Genomic DNA, 25,943 nt, shown 5'->3' with positions numbered 1-25,943 from the left:
GTCTTCTAATTTTGTTCTAGTCTTAGATGTTTGTGTAGTCATGGTGAGATCAGTCTAGTCTTCTAATTTTGTTCTAGTCTTAGATGTTCGTTTATATCCATTGTTCAAATAGATTAAGTTCTATTTTATGTGGACTGTTATTTTTTTAAATGGATTACAATTTTTACTTTTTGTTTAGTTAGGATTGGAACTTAATTATGGTGCAGAGAGAGAGAGAGGGAGAGCAGAAGATGAGATACACTTAATCACCTAACTTCACAGGTAAGTTCCTTGTTGAAATCTAATGGTATGATATATGATGCATGTGAAACGTTGCTGTGACTAAATTTAACTGTCGAAGAATTTAGTTTGTAGTTAGTATCGTACTATACTAAGATTATATATACCTATCAAGTTAAATCATAATGCGCACTGGAACAATATCTTTAGAAAATGCTACAAACATGTTTATGGAATTTATTCTAATAGATTCCTCGACAATCCAAACACAATTATTAGTTCTCTAACTAGTCACATACGGCTTGATTTTTAACCAGGGTTCAAGGAACTAATACACATAACAAAAGTAATGACAACCAATTTTTTTTTTAAGCAATGCATGAAAAGTCTTACCATTGAACAACCAATCTTTTCAAAATCAATCAGAAGTTGCTTAACCATTCATTTATCAAAATGTAATATTAAAAAATTGGTAAGTGGATATGATCAGACTATTGTGCTTACCAATTTTTTATGACTACAGTTGTTAATGTATACAATCACTAATCCGCATAAAGAGAGATCATGCTTATGTTTTTAAATAAAATTTCACTTTAGACACAAAAATATTTGAACCATGATATTGCTATTAGAAAGCATATGGGAAACAAACATTCTTCTAGATAGTTTACTTAGTTTTACCAATGATTTCTATAACCGCAGTTAGATAAGAGATGCGTGGGTCATCACACGCTTGTATTGCCTTATCATTGTGTGCATCCTCGTCGACAGGAAAGAAGGAGGGTGTAAACTTATAGGAGTTCCATACGTTCTCTGGTACCCATTTTTTGGACGACCCTAAAACTCTCCAACTGTTAGCTTCCATGTCATACACATGAAACACACCTTTGTAATAAGGATGATTCTTCATCTCCCTCACCATAAGATGCTTGCCGTCATACAAAACCATGATCCAGGGTTGGCAAATATTGTCTTCCATAGATATGTTTTTGATCCGCCTGACAAGGGTCCATTTGGGATTCCCGAGTTGTGTGTAAAATGAGATTGTTTCTTTTGTCCCTGATATTAAGGTTAGGCGATTGGTCTTATCGTAACAATATATAAATGGAAAAGTAACATAGACAATCTCACCATTATAAGATAAATTAAATTTTACCCAGTTCTATTAGAAATCATTTTTAATTTCCATGGATTTGTAAACAAAAATATAATAGATATCTTTGATGAGATCAATCTCACCATTATAAGATTATATATTTTTAGTTTTTTTTAGATTAGAAATTTTTTTGTCAGATATTCTTTTCAAAAAATTTAGCAAAACAAATCAACAAAATTTATATCCAATGGTAATAATTATTTTGATATAGTTTCTAATATTATTAAAGTTGATAAAAAAATTTAATAATTGGAAAACACTCCAAAAGTCTCCAATATTTCATTCTAAAATTCTCTAATAAAAATCATGTTTAATTATGAAAGTTTTTCTACAGTAACGCCCAACCCAATATAACTAAGATAAAAGACTTGTGTTGCACTGTGCTAATAGCCTAATACTAAGACACTAGGATCCGACCAGCGTTTCAAAATGGTTCCACTTTTGTTCTGATTGAGTTGTGAACTTGTGATGGATCCAAGGAGTCGTGACTCGTGTGTTATTGGAACAAGAGAATTTGGGTGAAGCCAGTTGTAATGGGTTAACTTATAGGCTCCTTTAGGCCTTCTTAGAAACAAAAACCATTTTGTATAATTTTGGTCAAACTTCAAAGCACAAGAATGCTAACAAATCTGGTTTCTTGCCAAACAAATAGCCAAAACATCAATTATACTGTTTAGGAGATTAAAGAAGACCAGCTTTCCGACAAAGTTACTATCACAATTCATCAAGAAATTAAGAGCATCTACAATGCAAGTTTTTTTAGCAGGTTTCTAAGAATTTAAAAAGAAAAATAAATAAATCAAAAATGTGTAATATGCTAAAAAATATTTCTTGGCTAAGAATTTCAGAAATTGATTCTTAAAAACATGTGTTCACTTCTGATTGAATGGAGCCAAGAAATAAAATAAAAACAAGTTTTCTGATTTTTTTTTAAATATAATGCTTAGAAACTTGTTAAAACTTTTACCATTGGAGATATAAATTTTACTTAAGTTTTTAGCTTCAAATTTTGTACTTTTTATAATTAAAATATTACTAACAAACTTGCTAAGAAATTTAGCATTGGAGATGGTCTTAAAAGATACTCGGTGCTATTGTTATGTCATTGACCATAATTCAAGAGATTCTGCTTGGGTTTCAACAACATTGTCTTATAAAATTGATTTCAAAAGAAAAAAGAGGTCTAAATCGTATACTCAAAATTATATATAATAACAAGAATTTAACCCACGGTACATCGCGGGATGATATTTTAAAATAAATTATTATTTAAATTTTGTTTGGTATATAAAACTGTACTATTGTGTTTTGATTGTTAATTCTATAAGTTAACCCGTAAAACGTGAAATATGACATGATAATTTGTTTGTATATAATCGTAATTTGATCAACTTAACAAAATAAATCTAATATTCAAAATAATTAAATGACGTCACCCATCTAACTAAGTTTTTTGTGGGGTGTCTCTGGGAAAGAGGCCAAGACTAACAATTCGATATAAAAGAGGCAACTGTTGCTTAAGAGAACTATTCTCTAATACCTTTATTGTGGCAATCACAATGTCAAAAACAAGAAAGATCGACAATCACAACTCTTCCTGGTCATCGGTAATCTTCTATATCATATGTGGCTTAAGAAAGTGGTCATACGGCCACTGGAATGGAAGTAACATAACAGATATAATAGCATCTTACTATTCATCTATGCTAATACAGTGTAGAGTGCATTCCTCACACTCACATATCTTATTCACAACTTATGCAACAAGCACATTTGAGAGTGCTCTCCCCTTTGAAATACTGTTTACTCTTTTATCTTCTTGTTAACGAATCTGAACACTGAAACTACTAAGCTTTGCTGACTGAGATCATTCATGCCCTATATATCTAACAATACTCACACGGTCACACCTCTCATAAGTCATAACATCAGCTCGGCTATAAGCTCAGAGCTCTCTCAGCTTCAACCTCCTTTCTCTTCTCCTATAACATAACACCATTTGTGAAGCTCTCACAAAAGATTCCATATACGGTGTGTCAAATTAGCATATGTTGCACTAAGCTTACCTTTGACTCTGTTTCTTCAACAAATTGTTGCAACACATCATCTCCTTTAAGAATTTTCGCACCACATCCTTGAGTGCCAACTGAACCAACAGCCTCTTCATCCACCAGAACTGCCTTTATACTCTGTGATCCTTCCGTCATGCTATCTGGTACCTGTTTACGATTCAATTTTAACATTTAAAAGCACGGCATTTGTGGTTAATGCAAAGATTTCAGTAAAATATCCGCGCTGAAGTATCAAAGACAATAAGGGTGCATTCCTCATACCTCATACATTGCTTCGGTGAGGATACTTTCTAGTATAGACCGTAATCCACGTGCACCAGTGTTCTTCGACATAGCCTTCCTCGCGATTAGCCTCGTTGCTCCTTCAGTAAAGTGCAGTTGGACCTAAAGCATAATCCACACAGCAAAGATGGGTTATAGCAGAGGGAGGAGGCATATGTATAGTAAACTTTGAGCGGTAAAAAGAATTACATCGTTCATGCGAAATAATTTCTTGTACTGTTTACCCAATGCACTCTTAGGCTCTGTGAGAACCTGCATAAGGATTAAGGATCTAGAAAAATTCATAACTTGTAACAAACTCCAGATGCCTGAACTAAAGAGTTTATAAAGATGCCTGAACTAAAAAGTTTTGAAAGAAACTCCAGATGCAATCTCATACATCACTCACTTACTGGAGTGGCACAAAGATAAACAATAAGCAGCCAGGATAATAAGAGTTTTATCAAAAACTCCCGATGTATGAAAACCATTCCATCAGTACAGTCACGACTAGCAACAACAAGTAGAAAGGTTACCTGTACAAGCTGATCTTCATTTAATGCAGATAAGCTCACTAAGATGGGTAACCTTCCAACGAACTCAGGAATGAGACCATAAGCAACAAGATCTTCACTTTGTAACTACAACCAAATTAACAATACTTATACATGCTCTTTTATCAGACAATGAGCAAATTACATCAATTTGACAATCATCTATGCACAAGAGTAGCATACAATCTGATGAGTCGTATAAGAATGTATTCCTTACAGATTCCAACAACGAAGATGTTACTGTAGCACTACTGAACCCAGAAGTATTCATATTTGTACGAACGGAAGCACCAAAACCAATTGAGGCATCATGTTGCCTGGTCAAGAGATAAATATATGGCATTCAAGCCCTATAGTACACAGAGAAAAGGGTAGGACTGAAAACTTTGCTGAATCTATAAAAGAAGAGAAATCTTACCTTTCGGAAACAGTTTTCTCCAGATCAATAAATGCTCCACCACAAATAAAAAGGATGTCTTTTGTATCCATCTGCATATTTGATTTTCCACTAAAAGGTTCAGCTTTTCCATGAACCAGAGTATTTGTCCCGACTGTGTCACAAAAGTGTACTCTGAAATGCAGAAAGAAAGTTTGAAGCAGGAGACTTTTCACGCATTTACCTGAATGCTATCTCCTCGAGGATCTCTCCGCAATCCTTTCTCGGGAATCGGGACACTGACCACCTGCAGTTATATAACAAAAGCTGATTACCTAGGATGGCAAATGTTATGATGTGATTCACTCACTATTGTTTTTTCATAATTGCTGGTTAGATATATTACCAAGGCACAGAGTACAGTATTCCTAATTGTTTCTGGGAACCATTTACATCTATATGCAGTTGGGAAAAATAATAGATTTAACAAAGGAAAAGCTTACCGTTCCTTCCAGCAATTTTAGCAATGACTGTTGGACACCTTCTCCAGAGACATCTCTACCACCATTTGAGCTATGAGACTGACAGAGAAATATAGGTTGGTAATTATTGAGTATCAACCATTTCAGAATTAAAAGTATAGAGTGAAGAAAACTCAGACCTTCATAGTCATCTTATCAACTTCATCAATGTACACAATTCCCCTTTGGGCTTCTTCTACACTACACCCAGCTTCCTACAGTAACAAAGTAAAGAGATTGCTAATCAGCATCTAAGAAAAAATTAACATGATTATTGCAAACAACATGATTTTAAGGATTCTGAAGTAGTGGATTAAGAAGAAAGTGATGAGGTGATATTAATTTTCTCAACTTTTATAAAGACGGGAACAAAGTATATATATAGTTTTAGTAGTCAGCGAAACATTATCTAGTAAGCAGTTGTTAAGATTATATATTCCAAAAGAAAGTATGTAGGTATGGTAAAACCAGAGACATAATATGAGGTGATAGCAAGTCATACCACATAAAGTTTGTACAATATTGATTCCACATCTTCACCAACATAACCTGCCTGGACAAGAAGAGTAGTTTAGTTATGCTAAGAGCAAGAATTGCATAAAGATTCCTCTAACAAGCCAGATCACTTCATGGTTCAAAATATTTTTCCAAACGAGGGATTGTAAAACATCCTAGTAGGCCTAAAGCTTCCTGATGTATAACATACTAATGTTCTGGGTAATTAACTAATTATCATTTTCAATTATCCAAATCTCAAAGGGATCAGTGATATAACTTGCCTGAGTAAGTGAAGTTGCATCAGCAATGGCGAATGGCACATTGACAATACGCGCTAAAGTTTTTGCCAGTAAGGTCTTTCCTGTTCTTATAATCAAGCAAGAAGCATAAAGGCCAAGATCATTATCATACTAATCTGTAGCTCTAAATACTTTCGTGAACATTATGGCAAGCAACAATTTTCACCTGAACCAGTAGGGCCAAGCAACAACACATTGCTCTTATCCAACTCCACATGATCGATATTATCATCGTCCATATCAAGGTTACCTGACTCTGAAGAAGACCTGGAATTCAAAAAAGACCAAAAGGATCGAGCTTTATTGTGACCCATATAATGTATCAGAATGACAAGAGCATGGAAAACAAACCCTTTCTTGCGAGAAGCATGATAAATTCTTTTGTAATGATTATAAACAGCCACAGAAAGCACCTGCACAAAGAGAAAAGATATGTAAACAAGAATCTAACTTAGAACAAGAAGAAGAAGCTCTGACCGAACTGAACAAAACCGAACCTTCTTTGCCTTTTCTTGGCCAATGACAAACTCATCAAGCCCTTGGCAAATTTCTTTAGGCGTTGGAAGCTTAATCACAGACTGCTTCTCTTTACCACCGCCATTAGTCTCATCCTCATCTTCATCTTCATCCTCACCATCTTCATCGCTTTTAAGACCCTGAATTTTCCAATTCCTAGGGAAAGATTTCTGATCATCATCATCATCATGGTCATCATCAGTCCCTTTAACCTTCCCTAGTTCAATAAAACTCCCTTGCAAAGGAGAAAGCTTGAATGGTCTAAAGTAAAAAGCCGTTCTGCATTGAGAACAGAAATTAACAGCTTGATAGATCCCTGGCTCTCTTGCTGTGAGAGACAGTGGACGATTTGAGAAGATGATGTGCATCTGAGCAGAGCAACGAGGGCAATTGACGTCACTCCTGATGTGGTCATAATCATCTCCGCCGCCACCACCGCCGCAAGAGTCCCAAATACGGCGGGAGAAGGAGGAGGAAGGGATAAGGGTGTTGGAAGAAGGGCGTAGAAGAGGTATGTGAGGGAGAGAATCAACGGAGAGATGGAATCTGAAATTGCGAGAGAGAAGAGAAGATGATGTTATTGTCTTCCTCAAGACAAATCTGGAAATGGATAAGCTGCAAAACATCTCTCTCTGTCTCGATGATTCAACAACTCCAAAGGTTTTTGCTCAGACTCATCATATACACTCAATACCATACTATTCCTTCTTTTTTTTCTGGCAATGTGAAATAAAACTGTGTTTAAACGACGTCGTGTCATTTATTTTTTAATTATAATTTTCAACATACTAAAATGATTTAGAATTAAAATGTTGTAAACGACGTCGTATTATTATTTTTAATTATACTTTTCAACACACTAAAATGATATAGAAGACGAAAAAGCCAAGGTTCCGTCGTTGGCTAAATCGCTGGGTGCCAACTCGATCATCTTCTTCTTCTAACCACCGCCACTATCTCTCAATCTTATCAATCCTCTGCTCGTTCCCAAGCTGATCTCTAGCTGCTTCTTCAGATCTGTGTTTAAAATTCCGGCATCACTGGGCTTGCTGATTTGGAACCGCTGTGAAATTTTAGGTTTTCTCTGAGAAGGAAGACGGCGGGAGGGTAATAACGATGGCGGCGAAGACGGCGAGATCAAAAGCTACACCGACTAAGGAAAACGGTGTCAGAGTCGAGGAAGGATTGAGTCTGTTCAAGTCTGATAAGTTTGATGCTGATGCTTATGTGCAATCCAAATGTTCTATCAACGAGAAGGTTTTTTTTTTTTTTCCCTTTTTGATTTAATCTTGTTTTTATTATTCTCGTTGATTTGCTGCTATCAATAGTGAGAGTTTTCTAGGTTTGGAGTCTATGCGGACTTCTCGTAGATTTGGGATTATGTTGCAGTATTCTTTGTTTTGTTGCATTTGGTTGTAGCTGTAGGGAATCGTAAAGTAGAATGGATGTTAGGTAGCAGATTGTGTTATCTTGAGAAGATGATGATCAATGTTGTATACTCTTTTGCTTGTATCGATGTACTTATGATCTGTTGGGAATTTGAAGGCAGTCTGCAAATTATGATTATGTAAAATATATAACTCTTAAGAGATACTGATTAGTCTAGTAGCTAATTTAAAATGATGTTCAGTGTAATACAGAATGTGTAGTTCATGTGAAACGCACGAATGAATGACTATGTCTTGTGTCAAAAACAGAATCTGCTGTGCTCCTTTGCTGTTTCAGATAATAAACAATTGGACCATAGTATTGGGCATAAAGGGTGTGTCGTCTGTTTAGTCCATTTCTGTGATGGTGTGTAACAGAGCTGAGTCCTTTTCTAGTTTACTACTGAAAAAGCGTAGTTTTTAATTTGGTTTACGTAAGACTTTTAGATTACTTAGCCTTTTCTGTTTCTCATTTATGAACACAATTTATATGTTTTCCTCGCAGGATATAAAGCAATTATGCTCTTATCTATTGGATTTGAAGAGAGCTTCTGCTGAAGAAATGCGGCGAAGTGTTTATGCTAATTATCCAGCCTTTATTCGGTTAGATGATATCCTGACTGTTTTTACTATTTTCGTTGAAGTTGATGCGATCAAAGAGCTCTACTTTTTCAATCATTATTTCATCTCTTATGGGTTATATGGTGCATGCGCATTTTGCATATGACTTCTCTGTCCTCGCAAAACCTTATTGTTCTTTCTTAGCGGTTTGTTAATTTGAGCACTAAAAATCTTCTGTTCTTTGCAGCACATCAAAAGAGATATCAGATCTAGAGGGGGAGCTATCATCTATCAGAAATCTTCTCTCCACTCAGGCCACTCTCATTCATGGCTTAGCAGATGGAGTTAACATTGACGATGATAAAATTCCTGATGAATCTCTTGCAAATGGTTTGTTGAAGTTTGAGGACAACGACCTCTCTGATCTGGAGAAATGGGCAACAGAATATCCTGACCACCTTGATGCTTTATTAGCCGAAAGAAGGGTAGATGAAGCTCTGGCAGCTTTTGATGAGGGAGAAATATTAATATCTCAAGCAAACGAAAAGCAAACTTTAAGCACTTCTGTACTTTCATCTCTTCAGTTTGCTATTGCTGAGCGCAAGCAAAAATTGGCTGACCAACTTGCCAAAGCTGCTTGTCAGCCTTCAACTCGTGGCGGGGAACTTCGGTCAGCAATAGCAGCTCTTAAAAGGCTTGGCGATGGTCCTCGAGCCCATACTGTGCTTCTTGATGCCCATTTCCAGAGATATCAGTACAACATGCAAAGTCTGCGTCCATCTAGCACCTCATATGGAGGGGCGTACACTGCTGCACTTTCTCAGCTTGTGTTCTCAGCGATCTCTCAAGCTTCTAGTGACTCATCAGGAATCTTTGGGAAAGAGCCAGCATATAGTTCTGAGCTTGTGACTTGGGCTACTAAGCAAACAGAGGCGTTTTCCCTTCTTGTTAAAAGGCATGCATTAGCTTCTTCTGCAGCAGCAGGAGGACTAAGAGCTGCTGCAGAGTGTGCACAAATAGCACTTGGGCACTGTTCTTTGTTGGAAGCTCGTGGTTTGTCCCTCTGCCCATTGCTTTTAAAGCACTTTAAACCTATCGTGGAACAGGCATTGGAGGCAAATCTTAAGCGAATTGAAGAAAACACAGCAGCTATGGCTGCTGCCGATGATTGGGTGCTGACATATCCTCCTGCTGGTAGTCGTCATGCTAGTACAGCATTTCAGAATAAGCTTACATCCAGTGCTCACCGCTTTAATCTTATGGTCCAGGTAGGCAATCTTGTCATCACTTTTCTTTGAATTTTTTCTTTACAGATTTCACAGAAAAATAAATTCTCTGGAAAAGCAGACATGCTAGAAAACTGAATTATTTTTCACTCTTAAGACTGTCAGGTGTGCCACTCTTAGATATGCCAGTATCCCATGAAAATTGCTTATAATATGAGTTCACACATCAGCTGCATAATTGACTAGCCAGCTGCAAAATTGACTAGACATTGTGGACGACAATTGATTAGAACTTGCACTAGAACATGCATTCCCATTGTAAATCATATATAAACTCTGTCCAGCACCTGTCTTATTAAATGCTCTGATAGGCTACTCATGAATTTCAAATAGATCCTTTTGAAAATGGTATTTTGTTGCAGGACTTCTTTGAGGACGTAGGACCTCTTCTAAGTATGCAATTAGGAAGTAAAGCGCTGGAAGGTCTGTTTCGGGTGTTCAACTCATATGTAGATGTGCTGATAAGAGCACTTCCTGGTTCGATAGAAGAAGAAGAGGCAAATTTTGAAGGTTCGGGTAATAAGATTGTCCAAATGGCTGAAAGTGAGGCAAATCAACTTGCATTACTTGCAAATGCATCATTGCTAGCGGATGAATTACTCCCACGTGCTGCCATGAAACTCTCTCTAGATCAGACTGGGCACAGAACAGATGATCTAAGGAGACCTTCAGACAGGCAAAATCGTAATCCTGAACAACGAGAATGGAAGAGGCGTTTACTTAGTACTGTTGACAAGTTAAAAGATGCGTTTTGTCGCCAGCATGCCTTGGATCTCATTTTTACCGAGGAAGGAGACAGCCATCTTTCGGCTGATATGTACATAGACGTGGATGGAAATGGCGAGGATGTGGACTGGTTTCCATCTCTAATATTCCAGGTAGTTGTGGTTTCATATCCATCAGTCCAGTTAGCCTTTATTAGTATTGTTTCCAGATATTGTAGTCACTTGGGAACTCATATTGGCCAATTCAGCTTTGTCAAGTTGAATCCATGTTTAGATGGTCTATCTGACCAATTCAAGAACATGATTACCCTCATTGTCTTATTTTTGTTTGATATTCTTATACTTTTGGTGTTGCATTGTTGGAAAACAGGAACTTTTTGCCAAACTTAACAGGATGGCAGGTCTAGCAGCAGATATGTTTGTAGGAAGAGAAAGATTTGCCACATCTTTGTTGATGCGATTAACAGAGACTGTGATCTTATGGCTTTCCGGGGACCAGAGCTTTTGGGATGACATTGAGGAAGGTCCTAGACCTTTGGGACCTCTTGGCCTACGGCAGGTTTGTAATCTTGTTCTTGCTTCTGTATAATGATGTTTTACTGGCATCAAATCTGTTGTGTACCTTTGTTAACAACCTGTATCTTTCACAGCTTTATTTGGACATGAAGTTTGTCATGTACTTTGCATCCCAAGGTCGCTACCTATCGAGGAATCTGCACAGGGGTACTAATGAGATAATATCTAAAGCCTTAGCAGCTTTCACTGCAACAGGGTTGGATCCATATAGGTATGTCGGTTTTGGGGGTATTTTACAATGTTTTAAGCCTTTCTGGGAAGTATAAATGATAAAATGTGGTTGTGAATGACGTGCAGTGAGCTACCAGAAGACGGTTGGTTCGACGAAATATGTGTGGATGCCATGGAAAAATTGAGTGGTAAGACAAAAGGCAACAATGGAGAAGTCAACAGTCCGACTGCTTCAGTGTCAGCTCAGTCTGTCTCATCAGCGAGATCTCATGGCAGCTATTGAAACAAACCCATCTTACATTTGTAAAGAGGTGAGTGGTTAATAACTTTTGATCTTCTCTTATCAGCTCTGGTTCCATAAGCCTTTTCTTTTGTAGAGTCTCCAATTGTTGATGAGATGATTTTTGGGGTGTGTAAATGTGTTTGAGTTGATATGTTTCTCCTCTTTTATTGGTCGTCTCTCTCTATATGGATGCATTATTTGGGTTAAGAATTGAAGAGAGTGTTGATCTTTCTTTCCGATGCTACACCCTATTTCTCTTTTGGTATTGGATCTGATGTAGCAAAGTTGAATGCAATATCTTGAAGCTTCTCTCTTTGTCTTTCCTGCTTCAATCTGGTTTGGTGATCCTTCCGACAGTAAAAAGGAAAGATTCCTGTCAACCAAACCACTCTCATTAACAGTCGCGCACCCTTGGTTAATTACATAGTCACTTAGACTGGGAACTCCTTTATTCAGATTTTTCTATAGTCACGAAACAATTAGTTGAACTAATAAAATTGTGTAGTGTAAACTCTTTTGTATAATTCTTGGTACGGTTGGTCGGAGATCATGGGGTGTAGAAAAGTTTGAATAATTCGATGGGTAAGGTCACCTACCACTTAGACCCTTAAACGCTGGGTAATGTGGCCACGCTACCTGATGATAACTCTGTGAATGTGTGTGGACATGAGGCTTAATGATGCTAGACTCATCCTAGCCAATTGTCTGGTCCTTGAGCAAATAACCTCCTTTGCCTTAACATCTTTTGAGATTCATGTTTTCACCAGTTAGCACAAATGACTAACAAAAGTAGGTAGTGATACTCGAATGTATCAGACCTGTCAAAAAAAAGAAGTGATGTTTAGTCATAGCCGATGAGCCTAATTCATGCTATATATAGGTAATGACTTTTCAAAGTGGTGGTATCAAGCAGCTTCTCTAGTCAAGTGGGACGAGACACAATCTTACTACATACATTGCATACAATTTAATTTGAGCTTATCATTCACGTTTTTTATGAGCTTAATCTAATGTACTTACATTACTAAAATATACCTCAACACAAATAAAAACACATACACTATGGTGCAACTGCAAACACACAAATTATAACTTTAGTAATAACATAATATTTTATAAAAAATTTTAGAAGATATGTACAATTAACATGACCTACAAAAATAAAATTTTAAAATTAAATATATTTAAATGATGTAGGACAAAAAGATAATATAAAATAATAAAATATGATATTTTGTTCAACAGAAAAAGAAAAAGAAGATATAAAAATGGACAAAAAAAAAAGTGGATAATAAAAATAATAAAAAGAGAGTATTGAGAATTATGCAGGTGAATTTGATTGTGAAACGAACAAGTGGAAGAAACTTTAACAACTGGTCTCTCTTCCTCTGCATCTTCTTCTTCTTCTTCCCTCGTTTCCTCCGCCGAGATACAGCGAGAGTGAGACGCCATTCATATCCCTTCTTCTTCTTCTTCGATCCTTCACAAGATACGCAACAATGCCAAGCGTTAAGCTCAAACATCATTCTCCACCTGACACCATCTCCTCCTCTTCCTCCTCCGACTCCGTCCGCCTCCTTTCTCGCGAAACTCTCCGAATCAGCGCCTCTCTCGCTTCCCCTCCCGATGATGATCTCCCTCTTATCTCTCCTCCATCTCCCGATTCTCAATTTCTTCATTCCACTCTCAGATTGATCTGCTGCGAAGAAATCGACGGCCGTCGGTTTAAGTACGTCGCTGAGAGCGATGGTTCTGGGAGATTCAAGAAGAATTCAGTTCGTTCTATTAGCTTGGAATCTCCTCAGACTCCTTTTGATGTACGCCAGGTTCCATGGATTTATACCTTTTTGTTCTAAGCTCTTTTTTTTTGGAATTACTTAATTATGTGAAAGCGTATTCAATCTTTTTGTGTGCTATTTACAGGAAGTGGGTTCGTTTCTTAGATCTTATGTTGTACCTGAAGGCTTCCCTGGGAGTGTTAATGAGTCTTATGTTCCTTATATGACTTGGAGAGCTTTGAAAGTATGATTCTTTTCAATTCTTATTTTTGAAAGGTTCATTTTTTTTAATAGAATTCAGTGTAGTTGATTGTTGTTTGTGACTCTGTAATGATTGTAGCATTTCTTTGGTGGAGCTATGGGTGTCTTTACTACTCAAACTCTTCTTAATTCTGTTGGAGCTTCAAGAAACAGTTCTGCTTCTGCTGCTGTTGCCATCAATTGGATTCTCAAGGTTTACCTTTTTTCTCGTTCATGCATGTGATTCTTCAATTACATTACACTTGAAAGTCTTATGTCTAATGTGTTGCAGTAGTAAATTAACCTTTTAATGAGATGACTGACTCAACCGTTGTTGAATATTATATAATTCTTGCAGGATGGAGCTGGACGTGTTGGAAAGATGCTTTTTGCGCGGCAGGGAAAGAAATTTGATTATGATTTGAAACAGGTACTTATTCGATTCGATAACTTAACAGGTGCTCTGTTTGAATATCTCACCTTCTAACTCACTTTGGCTTGCAGTTACGGTTTGCTGGTGATCTGTTGATGGAGCTGGGTGCTGGTGTAGAGTTGGCGACTGCTGCAGTTCCACATCTTTTTCTTCCACTGGCTTGTGCTGCTAATGTTGTTAAGGTAGTGTCATCTTCTTTTAAACCCACAAATACTATTAGTTTTCATTATTTTGGTTGGTTTTTGATTCCTTTGTATCAATTATCTGATTGTACCTTGCATTGTTTTATTACAGAATGTTGCAGCTGTGACATCAACATCTACTCGTACACCGATCTATAAAGCCTTTGCTAAAGGGGAAAACATTGGAGATGTCACTGCTAAGGGAGAGTGTGTTGGAAATATTGCAGATCTGGTATGACCTTTTACAGCATTAGTTCTCCTTATCACTTTGGGTGTCTTGTTGGTTTAATCTGTCAAGCGAAATGAAACATGGACTTTTAGAGGCAAAATTTCTACTTGTCACTAGTGAATCTCACAATGGATTCTGTCTGAAGTTATTAAGTCCCGCTATATCATTTTCTTTACGGCTATGTTATTAATCTTCTTTCTGAGCTCTAAAATTGTTTGCATTTGAATGATTTTTCTACGTGAAGATGGGAACTGGGTTTAGCATACTGATATCCAAAAGAAACCCTTCTTTGGTCACAACCTTTGGTCTTCTGTCATGTGGCTATCTAATGAGCTCGTACCAAGAGGTAGAATCCATCTCTGTTTGAGCTATATCTCTCTTTTAGTGCACTTCAGGATTTTTTGTTTACAAAGATGTCGCTGCTTTCCTTTCAGGTTAGATCTGTAGTATTGCATACACTAAACCGTGCGAGATTTACTGTAGCAGTGGACTCCTTTATCAAGACGGGTAAGCTATGATGCTTTGGTAGTATGCAACATGAGTGTACTCCTATAGCTTTGATTTCCCACTCGCTGTCTTTTTTGGCCCACCTTTTTGAGGTTAGTCACATTCAAAACTTCACAGATTGAATTTTCTATCTATCTACAGGGCGGGTTCCCTCTCTGCAGGAAGGTAATATCCAAGAAAAGATATTCACTTTTCCATGGGTGGATGATCGGCCAGTGATGCTTGGTATGTGGTATCTGTTCCTTAAAACTTGTATTCAGTTTTTCGTTAACATTACTGATATGGATTTTCATACCATTTGGCAGGAGCCAGATTTAAAGATGCATTCCAAGACCCCAGCACATATCTGGCAGTAAAACCATTTTTCGATGTATGCGTTTCGTCCTTTATGTCAAATATCAAGTTGAAACCTTTTTGTCACCATATTTGACTTTATTCTCTCTTCTTATGGCAGAAAGAAAGATACATGGTGACATACAGCCCTACCAAGGGTAAAGTGTATGCCCTGCTCAAGAATCAGGCTAATTCAGATGACATTCTCAAAGCAGCATTTCATGTGGGATAATATTTCCATCTCTATATCTCTAATCTGGAGAAAAAGTAATTAAGGCCTAAATTATTTCATTCGTTTGCATGATGATATCACAGGCACATGTGCTTCTTCATTTCATGAATCAATCAAAAGATGGTATCCCAAAATTGGTGGAGCAGTCAGATCCTGCATTTGCTCCTACGGAATACGAGCTCGAGTCTCGAATTGCTGAGTCGTGTGAAATGGTGTCTACATCATATGGCATCTTCAAAAGCAGGGCCGCAGAACAGGTAACTTGGTAGAATCTGTTGTATACTTCTAAGTTTTTTCGAGTATGAAATTATTGAAAGAGCTGGATTGTCCATATTGTTAGGGATGGAGAATGTCAGAATCTCTACTTAATCCTGGCCGAGCTAGGTTATGTCATATGAATGAGGGGGAGTAAAACAAAGCCTGGTGAAGCTGGTCACTGACCTGAATCGGCTTTTATAGTAATTTCACTGCACACTCTAAATTTTGCTGTCTTGGTTTCATGAAGAAGAGGAAAAACAGGCTTTGGTTGGTACACGTTTTATTAACCATGCTGTAAAAAATAGATTAATATGTAGCACTTGTAAATTGTGGGAATGCCACTGGTGTAATTTAACAGATGAATCGTCTTTGTGTACCACTTCTCTTATTACACAGATCTCTTTCTGGTGCCATCAGATAACCACCTTGTTTGGATCCATTTTTGAAGTTTTTAGAAAATTAATTTATATAACTAAGTTCTTTTGAGGTACTTGCATTAACAAGTTCTGCGAAATCTTAATGATTATGTTCGAAACTGTAAAAAATTCGATCTTAAAGATTTATCCAAGGTGTTATCTATTTTTCATTCTACTGAAGTCAAACATCATAGAAACAGGCCAGGGATTAGTCATAACAGAAACTTCATAAGAATTTTAGAAAAAAAGAGACTTATTCACATTAAAATATACGACAGAGAAAGTCTTTGCTATGACCGATTGTGAACAGAGCCACTTGTAAGTCCTTTATTAGCATGAAAAGATCACACTCTGAAAAGGGAAACCCGTTATGGGGCTGACCAAGGAACGGGCATGCGTATTATTAGAAACAACAGAACAAAGTAATGCAGAGAAGCATAGAGACTTGTAAGTCCAAGACCTAGCAATGCACAATGCCCCGTTAGTTCAAGTTCAAGAAGATGGCACCGTAAATGAATGTGGCACGTTTCAATTAGCAAGCACGCTTTTAAACTGAGCTATTGATTCAATAGCCTTGTCAAACTCACTATCCTCCAATGCAAATGAAAAGCGGCAGTAACCAGGTATTCCGGTCCAGGAACCGCTGTTCAAGCAAACACCAGTATGACTGAGGAACACATCCCTTATATTTGAATCGGTAAGCTTGACTTCCTGTCCGTCTCCTGCTTTCACCTTTACTGTTTTGTCAAGATAAGCTTTCGGCTTTGCCACCATTGAGATTCCTGCCGAGGGTGCGATAACCTCCCAACCAGAGTTCTCTAGCACCTATGTCCAGTATTTCAAAAGAAAAAGATTAACAGCCTAACATAGTGCAATTATGTGATCAACATCTACTTCTCTGCTGCATTGTTCAACCAAGTGAAATCAAAAACTGAATCCATAGCCTTAACGGCTTAAATTAACCATTTGGATTTTTTTTTTTGTTATTTTTGCAAAAGAGTTTATTAAGGTAGAAATGAGTACCTCTTTTAAGCGTTTAGATCTCGCCTCCAACGTTTTAATGGTTTCAGAAACGGCATCCATAAAATCACCCGCCTTCTCTTCTTTCAGAGCCATCATTTTCTTAGCAGCATATTTCACAGTGCTGTGTGGTTTGCTCAGGCCTGGGAGGGTATGGAAGGCATCAATGAGAGACTGATCCAAAACCAGATACCCGAGTTTCAGAGCTCCACTGAGTAAATTCAAAGAGAGACATCCAAGAAGCGAAACTGACAAGGATGAATCCAATCTCGACAAAGTGTCCTTCAAATCCCAGCTAGTTGCACTGTATTCTAATCCGGAGAAAGAAGTATCAATGATGACCTTTGCTCCAAACTTAGCACAAGTAGACAACAATATATCCATCTCCTCATTACTGTACACCAAGCCTGTAGGGCTAACCGTTGGTCCAGATATACAAACCCACGGCTTCTTCACAGACTCGAGTGCTTTCACTAGAGTCATTTCCGTCAGCTTAAAGCCATCACTAGACTCGGTAGGGATATTCACAACATTAGCTTTTAAAAATTTTGCAGCAGCAACATAATTCCCATTTGTGCCAGCAGGTAAACAGAGTGTTCCACCTTCTTGAGCACAGCAACTGACCAGTTTATTGAATAGTGCAAGGGAGCCATCAGCATATACAAAGCCTGTGCTGCTTTTTGTTGGAAACCCATAATTGCTCCACACAAACTGCTTAATACTTGGATTTATATCAACTTCTGCTTCAGATATGTTCTGCCTCACAAAACTTTCAAAGATTGCAGCCTTAACAGATCGTGGAATTGGCAAGAAACTTTGATCCACATCCATGTGGATTAGAGAAGTGTCGTCAATCTCAGTGACTGAAAGCTCAGCATCTTTCAGAACAGAGACAGCTGAGCTTGAAAATCCAATGATCTCTTCAGACTTTGCCTTCTCACTTTCTCTCTACAAGCCACATAATAGAGAACTGAGTAGAGAAGTTTCAACATTATGAGGGACACATTGGTTTAAATTTATTCCACAAACGAGCTTAATCCAGATTTTTTTGTAAGGTTTCGGGTGTCATAAAAACAAATCACTAAATGTTAAGATTTAATCAAGTATACCACAAGTCTTTTTTCCGCATGCCTCTCTTATTAAGAAATACAACTATGCAAGTACGTTATTGGGGATAAAAAAATTTTATTCACCCTGAGAATAAATCTAAGACGTATGTGAGGACAGATTAAACTACATACCTCAGCGGGGGCATGACGGTCAGCAAGCTGGAAAGCCAAAAGCTCATGGAAAAGGCAACCATAGTAGTATTGACTGATAATAGCCGTATGACCTTCTAAGACTTCCACAGTTTTGGACAAGGCCTTAGAAATGACATCCACTTCTGAAATAACAAATGCTACTTCTAAATCTGAATAGACCTGCAGAACGCACATAGCTTTAAGAGCTTACAGGAAAATGAATCTCAGAGTTAATTACTTTTCAATTAAATAGAACAGAATGCATACGCATCACCAATGTGGTTGGACGAAAACCATACCTTATTCTTTACCAGACCGCAAATAATTGCAGCATGAGAAGGTAGTTGATTTTCTGCGAGATATTTTAGTACCCCATTGGATGCAGGGAGGCTAGACAACTCAAAGTGATCAGATATATCCAAGAAAAGTCGACATCCAATTTCTCTCGTCACATCCAACAGGTGCAAAAAAGATGAACTAGTAATGACCTCAAATGGAGCCATTCCAGTAACTACCACCTGTGGCTTTAGTTTCTTAATGAGTTCTATCATCAGATCGGACTGGTGTGGGGATTCAATGACTGTGATTTGATCATCTGATTTCTCCGTGCTAGTGTTCTATGATTAAAAAAATTTCAGTTAAGCACATAATAAACAGAAATCACCCGTAAATAAACACACTGACACTCAATAAATTCACAGAAACATCAAGTAAATGATATTTATAGCAGAACTTTCATCTATTACAATACCAAGTAAATTTATCTTAGTAGAAGAATATACGAACCAACTATTATTCTTTCTCGCAGTCATGGAATTAAATCCTAGTATCACATGGAATTAAAAAATCCTCATAAGCGAGGAGCTTTTATATCTCACTTGCAGGAAAATAAATCTCTACACCATCTCCGATAGTCTACTTATCTTTTGAATATAGCTAATAGTTCCTTCTCTTTACACTCAAACTACCGAAACCCCACTTCTAAATTCAATGACTGATTTTTTTGTTCTTTTCTTGACTTGTTAATTTTCAACTAATTCACTGTTCAATTCCAGCTAAGAAGATATACCCACTCAGAACACTAGGTGACACCTTACACAGCATCATAATAGCATCACACTGGGCATAAGAGCTTAACAGCATCACTTGCCTCATTTTGTTCCAAAATACAGTAAAGAATAACTACGAAATATGGATATAACAACTTCACCTCAACAGCTAAAGAGGTTAGCCAGCTCCTCGGAAGTTGTCGAGTTAAATGCTCATCAACAATTGCAAGTTGAGGGGAGAATAACCGAAATGCACTCTCGATTGCCACAGCCCTTGATGGAAACACAACAACGTTCTTGCAAAAAAAAAAAAAAAAAAAAAAAAGACTCAGATATGATGAGAAGCTTTTGCATGAAAGAAGAATTACAATGCTAGACATTTTATGAGCCCAGAAGTTTCAAGTGTTCCATTCTTTTTCATTCTATGAGATTTAGAAAAAAATGTTTAGTGGCCCCTAGAAATACATCAACAGCTATAGTGGAAACACAATATCAGTCTGAATAAGTAATTGCCTGGACACTGTAAGAAAACGGTCAAAAACATATATGGAGAATAGTCTTACATCCTGATTAATTGGAATACGGTGGTATGTCCTCATAAAGCCTGCAATTAGACTGCAGAATCTTCTGCTGCCAGCCGGCGGTTCAAACGAGAAATAGGAGCTATTTTTCAAGACACTAGCAAGATAGGCTAGGAATGGAATTTTCTCATCAGCAACAGCTTCATCCTCGAAAGATAAATCCAGTGAATTACTGATTTCTTGAAATCCATTTTTCAAGAAGTCAAAGATTATCTTAACCTGTCAATCATAACCAAATTAATTGATTACTATGTTGTTCATGGTCAGATAAACAAGTTAAGTAAAAGAGAAGCTTTTTTTTTTATCTACCCACTTGATTTGGTTGGCGAAGCTGACAGCTATAAACAGATAAAGCATGGGAGATTCTTCCACCAGCCTTTCCATATGCCCATGCGGTTCGAGCACAAATTGGTTGGTCTCCAGAAAGTCCCATAAAAAACTCAAAACGATGAGGGCTGCTCCTCTCAATTTCAACTAATGCTGAGATATCAGTATCTGCAGCCTGTAAAAAAACACAAGTCAAGTGGCCATTGTGGAGGAGCACGATCTTTCAGACTTTAAAGATCTTACCTGAAGTATTTTTGTCTGCCACATCTGTGTAACACGGACTCCTCGCCGCTCAAACAAGCGTCTACAGACACCTTGCCCAGGACGACCACCCATGTTGAATATCATAATCCCTGCAGGTTTGATGACAGATATTCCCTCTTCAACCGCTCTGGCAATCAAACCTAAGCCAAACTGATCTTCCACAAAACCCTGAATATGGATACAAAATTCATCAGGGACAGGTAGAGCATCACCGTTAACAATGTAATCCAGTAGATGATCTATCATTTACACCTTTTAGAGTAGATAAAAGCAAGAGAATGTGTCATCGCTGGCAACAGATGAAAGAAAGGATGATATTGATTTTACAGAGACAAGAAAAAAAAATCTTATGTAATTACTCATCACAAACATGCAAAATTTAGGTTGAAATGTGATATGTCAGGCATGGATATGACTGGCTCAATAATGCTAGGAAAATCTCACAGTGTGATTACGCATGAATTTGATAGACAAGGGAGAAAAGAAGCACAATGGATTAGATAATTAAATGATATAACATAAAACTAGACCACACTAAAATAGTTGTAGGTGCTAGCTTGCTAACGTACTATAGATACTTTCCAGAGTAACTTTGCTGGAAAAGGAAAACTAATTTCCTTACCTGAAGGGCACAATAGTTACTCAGCGAATGGAGAAATTCCTCACTTGCATTTTCTGTTATCAGCTTAGACATTGCTTCTGGGTTTGGATTAAGAATCTGCCACAAGAACATAGGATCAAAGGAAGCACACATAGCAGAAAGTCATCATTTTTTAGAAGTTTAAACCCCTACACATATAATATAGTGGGTACCAGAAGGAAAAAACTACCTGAGGTATGCATCCTACAATTCTCTCAAGCTGAATATTATTATCTCTACAATAGCCAAGCAAATCAGATTCATAGAATTCCACTCTGTCCAATAAAGTTTTCTTCTCGTCATCATAGACTGGTTCGCCATTATCATCAAGAGCATTTAGGTACAAATTTATCCAAGAAATTTTCACAGCTCTAGGATTAATGTCAAGCCCATATACCTGCAAAATATGTAATTGTGAAGTTATATGCTTGACACCTGTATGCTAACTGTGAAAGACCAAATATGTAAACGAAGCATTTCCAGGGTCTATATGAGGGGAAATATCTAAAATAGATATAAGAATTATACTAAAAGATGACATTACTACAGCTATTTTCCCCTCTAGGAAGATAAAAACATGTACTTGTCTGACACAAATTGAAAGCTTCAGTGTTGGACCTAATGGTACTTCAAAAAATCCATAGAACATATACTTACCTTTGAAGGCAACCACTTAGCAGCTATGGCTATGGATATCCATCCATTCCCACATCCAAGTTCAGCAATAGTCTTATCCTTGAAGATGGTATCAGGATGTCTATTAAGTCCTTCATAAAATGTGAATGACCAGTCTTCTGGAATAAAAATACTAGGAATGACCATCTGGGTTAACTTTTTCCTGGACTGAAAGCCTGCAGAAAAGAGAGGAAGATATATTGGTGTCTACTTAAAGCATGGTTCATACATAAGGTAGCCAAATATCTGCTGCAACAGGATGTTACAGATATACTGCAGGAAGTACAAGACCATCCAAAACAATTTAAACCGCTGATATAAATCTTAAACTCCGGTTGATCATGCCTTCTAATACTACTCAGAGTGACAGAATACATTTCAGAACGTTTTGCAGACTTTGCTGCTATGGAAAACAAATTAAAACACTAAAGAGACATTCGCATATCATGTTAGAAATTTGATATTAAATCTGTTTGTCACTGTACTTAAGCCTAAAGCTCATATGATTTCCCAAAAGACTAGAATTCAAAAATCGACTTGTTTAATTGCCATGATCAATGTTCTCCACAGCAAACTTCTATGTTTGAAATTCATAAGCATGGTGGTGGTACACGACACATGTTGAATCACTTTGGAACTCATATGAGAATGACAGATAACAATAGTATAAACATTCAAAAGAAAAAGTGAAATGTGCAGCTGACTCAGTGTCACTAAAAGTCTAAAATCCCAAGAAAACGACAAAAAATCCTCGAAAAGCTAAATTTATATATCCTTAGCCTATTCATTGGGCAAACACGCCAACGTGTTTCTCAATTACTCGGCAATTGCAATTAAAAAACGACGAAATTAGCAGAGATTGACACCGGAATCATCCCAGTTTCCAGGAAAATCAAGAAATCGAAACCAGAAAAACCGATACATCAGCGACGAAGAAACCGATCATGAAGTCAACTAAACAAAAATAATGCAACATCGGATAGATAACTCTCAGAAAAAAAAATCACCAAATCAATGTATCAAGCTCAATCAAAATCCATTTAACAACTCATACCATCTAATCACAGAACAAAACTCAAAGGATCGTGTAAAAGGAGAAAGGAATCGGATCGGATGAAACTAGCTATACCTTCGTATTGATCAAGGAAGATGTCCTGGATATGGAAATGGTAGGTTTGAAGAGACGTCTCGGAGGATCCGACGCGTTTGTAGATGTCAGACAAGAAGATCCGAGCCTTAGATCGAGTATTTGGATCCTCGAGCCGCTCCAGCACCGATCGCAAGGCGCCATAAGCTGCGTCGCCGGATTGTTTGCACTGGTTGAGGAAGTCGTCGACGGAGAGGTCCGCCATTATCGTCGACAAAGTGATCGGAGTGAGTTAGTAGTAGAGAAGAAAGAAAAGTGAAAGTGTGGGTTTGGGTTTGTGACTCTCTCTGAATAGCAAAGTAAGGAATCAAAATTATATAAAGCATTTGTGGCGTAAGACCTTTTGACTAATTTTTTTTTTTTTTTTTTTTTGTGTGCTTCATATTGTGTAAAAGTCTTTTTTGTCCCTTTTGTTATATATATAAAATGAGAGCAAAACATGGCTTTCGATAGAAAGGAGCACAAAAGAATTATAAAGTATGCATCTAATTAAAATATTATTAGTGTCTAGTTAACAAACTTATGAAAATGATTTATGTTTTAAGTGATAGCTTTTGTATTATTTAATTATAAAATTTATTAAATTGCTTTTCTACGATAGTGTAATTCATTATGAAATTATAAATTTCTATGATGAAATCTATAATATGATTGAATTACGAAAAACAAAATCTTATGGTTTTCAGTGAAATTGCAGCGGATTTAAATAACGAAACACAATAATTTTTTTAAAAGTCATCAAAATAGTCTTAAATTTTATTAAAACTCAAATCATTCTAAATATATACTTGTAGAATTTGATGAAATAAGAAAGCTAGGATGCAAACAGAACTTGAGAAAGCATGCATTTATGTCAAGAGAGCTCTGAAAGACATTATTTTATATATCCCCATCCCCATAAGTCTAAAGATATACACTTTAAAAAGAAGTAATTGATTTTGTTGTTTGATATGCATATGGATATTGGAATTTGGAAGTCTCAAGATCAAAATGTTAGCATCCAAATCAATGCTAACATTGTTATGGTTTCCAACTCAAAACCAATTGGCAATGAGTGGATTGACAATTGTTAAATTAGGATTTGTTATGGATTTGTTTGGTATCATGATCGTTACCTATCAACATGCGTAAGCGACATCTTATACGTAGGATTTTAACTTGTTTTACATCACTAGAAGTGCAAACTCAAATAGAATATGCCTTATTAGCAAAAAGAGAGTTTATACACAACGTAGTCCATATGTAATATCCTAGAACAAATTTTGTAGTAACTTATCTAATGAACTAATTACATATACTACTACCTTTTGACGAGAAAAGAGAATAACATATTAGCCTCGAACGTAGATAAAATAAGTATGTCCCTTCTTATTTTCTCTTTTAAAACTCAAAGTTCTTATAATTCATTAGTTGAACCCTAATGATTTGAGGCACACAAACAAAAAAAATTGAGTATTCTTTCGATGACTTTTTGTAGTATTATAATGGATATTGTTAACTCTCTTTCTCTATAAATAAAACAAAAGAATAGATGGTGTTGGCCTGTTGGGCCTGTTGGCCGGTGAGGAATCATGAGTGTATTTATATGATATATCTACTTGGTTTTTGATACATATATTAATATGAAATTTCAATCAATAATGAGGAAGAAGTATAAACATTATGGTTGTGTGTATGATCGACTTTGCAGCAATCACGTGAATAAGCCAGCAGATACAGACAATCCAAAGTCTAGGCCCGAGGAAAGGAAACAAAACATTACTGATTCCGATAATGTCGTGTTCGGTTTTTCTAGACTTCTGTATTTTTAATGGGTGTGTTGGCAAACTAGTACGTTTTTGAAACATAATTATAAAAGTAGTACATTTACTATTCATAATTAGCAAAATAGTACATTTTTACTATTTGAGATATCTGTACAGACAGACAATTGTACAGTAACACATTATTGTACATCAAATATTTGTACAAAGGGAAACAACTACAAATAAACATATTTACACATAAACAAATATACATATATAGACCAGGAAATATCTGTACACATACAATTATACGTATATACAGACCGCTGTACGGATGATTTTCCGTACATCGATACACAACTGTACATAAGGATAGCTGGACGTATCAAAATTTGTTTGAAAAATATTTGAAATTATTAATAAAATGCATATCAAATTGTAGAGAAAAAAATATAGATTTTTATGTAATTGAAATTTTATAGAAACCAAATATATTTTGATGAATATTTTAGTTATTAGATTTAAAAGGATTTTTAATAGTGTCTAAATAGAGTTCAAATAGTAAAAATGTATTAGTTTGCTAATAATGAATAGTGAATGTACTACTTCTACAATTATGTTTAAAAAATGTACTAAAAATCCAATTAATCCATTTTTAATTGGCTTATTCTTTAGTTCTTTCATATACAGTAGGTTACGTTTCCTAGTATATAACTATTAATTTCATCAAGATTACTATAATACATATTACTAATTTCGGTGAGTATATCTGTTTACAAAATCTTATCCTAGAACATAACGATTACATAGTTCGTTCGGATTGCGAATATTAAGGGCTAATAATAGTTATTAGTACTAGTCTACATATGCATTGATCAAACTATGGTCTGATTAGTAAGCTTGAGTCGTAAGCTTTTACGGAATAATGCAAACTGTAAGAAAAAAATAGTAAAAGAGGAAAGTTTTTAATAAAATTTTTGGTAAAATTTTTGTGATTATTAGAATATAAAAACTGTATTAGTTGTACAACTTTTTTATGTTCACCAATCAAAGCCTATATTGGTAGATAAAAAAAACTATAAGATTAGTTTTCTTATCCCACAAAATAACTATAAAGCTAAACAATTTCTCATAATATGAGCATG

The 25,943-nt window shown here is 36.4% G+C and overlaps 4 protein-coding genes and 1 non-coding gene across 7 annotated transcripts; 3 read left to right on the top strand and 2 right to left on the bottom strand.

Annotated features, from left to right (window-relative positions):
- The first annotated feature begins 232 nt into the window (after positions 1 to 232).
- On the top strand, positions 233 to 303 carry LOC111829099. The gene has a single exon (XR_002832658.1). It is a non-coding gene; the product is annotated as a small nucleolar RNA snoR101 (small nucleolar RNA).
- A 2,589-nt stretch (positions 304 to 2,892) lies between these two features.
- LOC17876410 (CLP protease regulatory subunit CLPX2, mitochondrial) lies at positions 2,893 to 7,149 on the bottom strand. Its single transcript, XM_023777016.1, has 15 exons — positions 6,454 to 7,149; positions 6,308 to 6,369; positions 6,123 to 6,223; positions 5,939 to 6,018; positions 5,662 to 5,712; positions 5,300 to 5,374; positions 5,142 to 5,219; positions 4,883 to 4,945; positions 4,681 to 4,751; positions 4,480 to 4,579; positions 4,245 to 4,349; positions 3,919 to 3,981; positions 3,709 to 3,831; positions 3,442 to 3,594; positions 2,893 to 3,357 (listed from the first exon to the last, which is right to left on the bottom strand). Exons 1-15 carry the CDS (start codon positions 7,096 to 7,098, stop codon positions 3,313 to 3,315), a joined length of 1,815 nt encoding a protein of 604 aa, XP_023632784.1. The 5' UTR covers positions 7,099 to 7,149; the 3' UTR covers positions 2,893 to 3,312.
- A 210-nt stretch (positions 7,150 to 7,359) lies between these two features.
- LOC17874856 (exocyst complex component EXO84B) lies at positions 7,360 to 11,814 on the top strand. Of its 2 annotated transcripts, XM_023780665.1 has the most exons (9): positions 7,360 to 7,740; positions 7,908 to 8,020; positions 8,198 to 8,268; positions 8,405 to 8,502; positions 8,708 to 9,728; positions 10,109 to 10,624; positions 10,842 to 11,030; positions 11,122 to 11,258; positions 11,345 to 11,814. In XM_023780665.1, the coding sequence occupies exons 1-9, from the start codon at positions 7,589 to 7,591 to the stop codon at positions 11,499 to 11,501; spliced, it is 2,454 nt and encodes an 817-aa protein (XP_023636433.1). In that variant the 5' UTR covers positions 7,360 to 7,588; the 3' UTR covers positions 11,502 to 11,814. The 2 variants fall into 2 exon arrangements, with proteins under 2 accessions (XP_023636433.1, XP_023636429.1); XM_023780661.1 differs by lacking the exons at positions 7,908 to 8,020; positions 8,198 to 8,268 and having other exon boundaries at positions 7,360 to 7,729; positions 11,345 to 11,529; positions 11,596 to 11,814.
- Positions 11,815 to 12,842: 1,028 nt separating this feature from the next.
- Positions 12,843 to 16,132, top strand: LOC17876412 (protein root UVB sensitive 6). 2 transcript variants are annotated; one of them, XM_023790066.1, is made up of 13 exons: positions 12,843 to 13,327; positions 13,425 to 13,523; positions 13,620 to 13,733; positions 13,878 to 13,949; positions 14,024 to 14,134; positions 14,247 to 14,366; positions 14,608 to 14,709; positions 14,798 to 14,870; positions 15,012 to 15,095; positions 15,176 to 15,240; positions 15,325 to 15,426; positions 15,519 to 15,692; positions 15,776 to 16,132. In XM_023790066.1, exons 1-13 carry the CDS (start codon positions 13,001 to 13,003, stop codon positions 15,845 to 15,847), a joined length of 1,515 nt encoding a protein of 504 aa, XP_023645834.1. In that variant the 5' UTR covers positions 12,843 to 13,000; the 3' UTR covers positions 15,848 to 16,132. The 2 variants fall into 2 exon arrangements, with proteins under 2 accessions (XP_023645834.1, XP_006280343.1); XM_006280281.2 differs by having other exon boundaries at positions 12,844 to 13,318.
- Positions 16,133 to 16,317: 185 nt separating this feature from the next.
- LOC17876741 (methionine S-methyltransferase) lies at positions 16,318 to 23,327 on the bottom strand. The gene is made up of 12 exons (XM_006281879.2): positions 23,036 to 23,327; positions 21,889 to 22,082; positions 21,422 to 21,628; positions 21,214 to 21,309; positions 20,571 to 20,759; positions 20,314 to 20,502; positions 19,983 to 20,219; positions 19,581 to 19,715; positions 18,670 to 18,987; positions 18,371 to 18,550; positions 17,133 to 18,077; positions 16,318 to 16,934 (listed from the first exon to the last, which is right to left on the bottom strand). Exons 1-12 carry the CDS (start codon positions 23,256 to 23,258, stop codon positions 16,638 to 16,640), a joined length of 3,210 nt encoding a protein of 1,069 aa, XP_006281941.1. The 5' UTR covers positions 23,259 to 23,327; the 3' UTR covers positions 16,318 to 16,637.
- Between the last annotated feature and the right edge of the window lie 2,616 nt (positions 23,328 to 25,943).

Source organism: Capsella rubella, unplaced genomic scaffold (genome assembly GCF_000375325.1).
Source record: "Capsella rubella cultivar Monte Gargano unplaced genomic scaffold, Caprub1_0 scaffold_8, whole genome shotgun sequence".
NCBI lineage: Eukaryota > Viridiplantae > Streptophyta > Magnoliopsida > Brassicales > Brassicaceae > Capsella > Capsella rubella.
Note: the sequence above shows the minus strand (reverse complement) of the source record. Positions and strands in the feature narration are given on the sequence as shown.

Excerpts from the sequence above, each read along its gene's own strand:
- LOC17876410 (XM_023777016.1), bottom strand. The coding sequence starts at position 7,098 with ATGTTTTGCAGCTTATCCATTTCCAGATTTGTCTTGAGGAAGACAATA. Across the intron at positions 5,375-5,661 it reads TATTGTACAAACTTTATGTG|GAAGCTGGGTGTAGTGTAGA; the intron begins GTATGACTTGCT and ends TTGTTACTGTAG. Across the intron at positions 3,595-3,708 it reads TCACCGAAGCAATGTATGAG|GTACCAGATAGCATGACGGA; the intron begins GTATGAGGAATG and ends AATCGTAAACAG.
- LOC17874856 (XM_023780665.1), top strand. The coding sequence starts at position 7,589 with ATGGCGGCGAAGACGGCGAGATCAAAAGCTACACCGACTAAGGAAAAC. Across the intron at positions 8,021-8,197 it reads CTGTTGGGAATTTGAAGGCA|ATAATAAACAATTGGACCAT; the intron begins GTCTGCAAATTA and ends TTGCTGTTTCAG. Across the intron at positions 9,729-10,108 it reads GCTTTAATCTTATGGTCCAG|GACTTCTTTGAGGACGTAGG; the intron begins GTAGGCAATCTT and ends ATTTTGTTGCAG.
- LOC17876412 (XM_023790066.1), top strand. The coding sequence starts at position 13,001 with ATGCCAAGCGTTAAGCTCAAACATCATTCTCCACCTGACACCATCTCC. Across the intron at positions 14,871-15,011 it reads GGACTCCTTTATCAAGACGG|GGCGGGTTCCCTCTCTGCAG; the intron begins GTAAGCTATGAT and ends ATCTATCTACAG. Across the intron at positions 15,427-15,518 it reads TTCTCAAAGCAGCATTTCAT|GCACATGTGCTTCTTCATTT; the intron begins GTGGGATAATAT and ends ATGATATCACAG.
- LOC17876741 (XM_006281879.2), bottom strand. The coding sequence starts at position 23,258 with ATGGCGGACCTCTCCGTCGACGACTTCCTCAACCAGTGCAAACAATCC. Across the intron at positions 21,629-21,888 it reads CTAAGTGGTTGCCTTCAAAG|GTATATGGGCTTGACATTAA; the intron begins GTAAGTATATGT and ends CATATTTTGCAG. Across the intron at positions 18,078-18,370 it reads ACCGTCATGCCCCCGCTGAG|AGAGAAAGTGAGAAGGCAAA; the intron begins GTATGTAGTTTA and ends TGTGGCTTGTAG.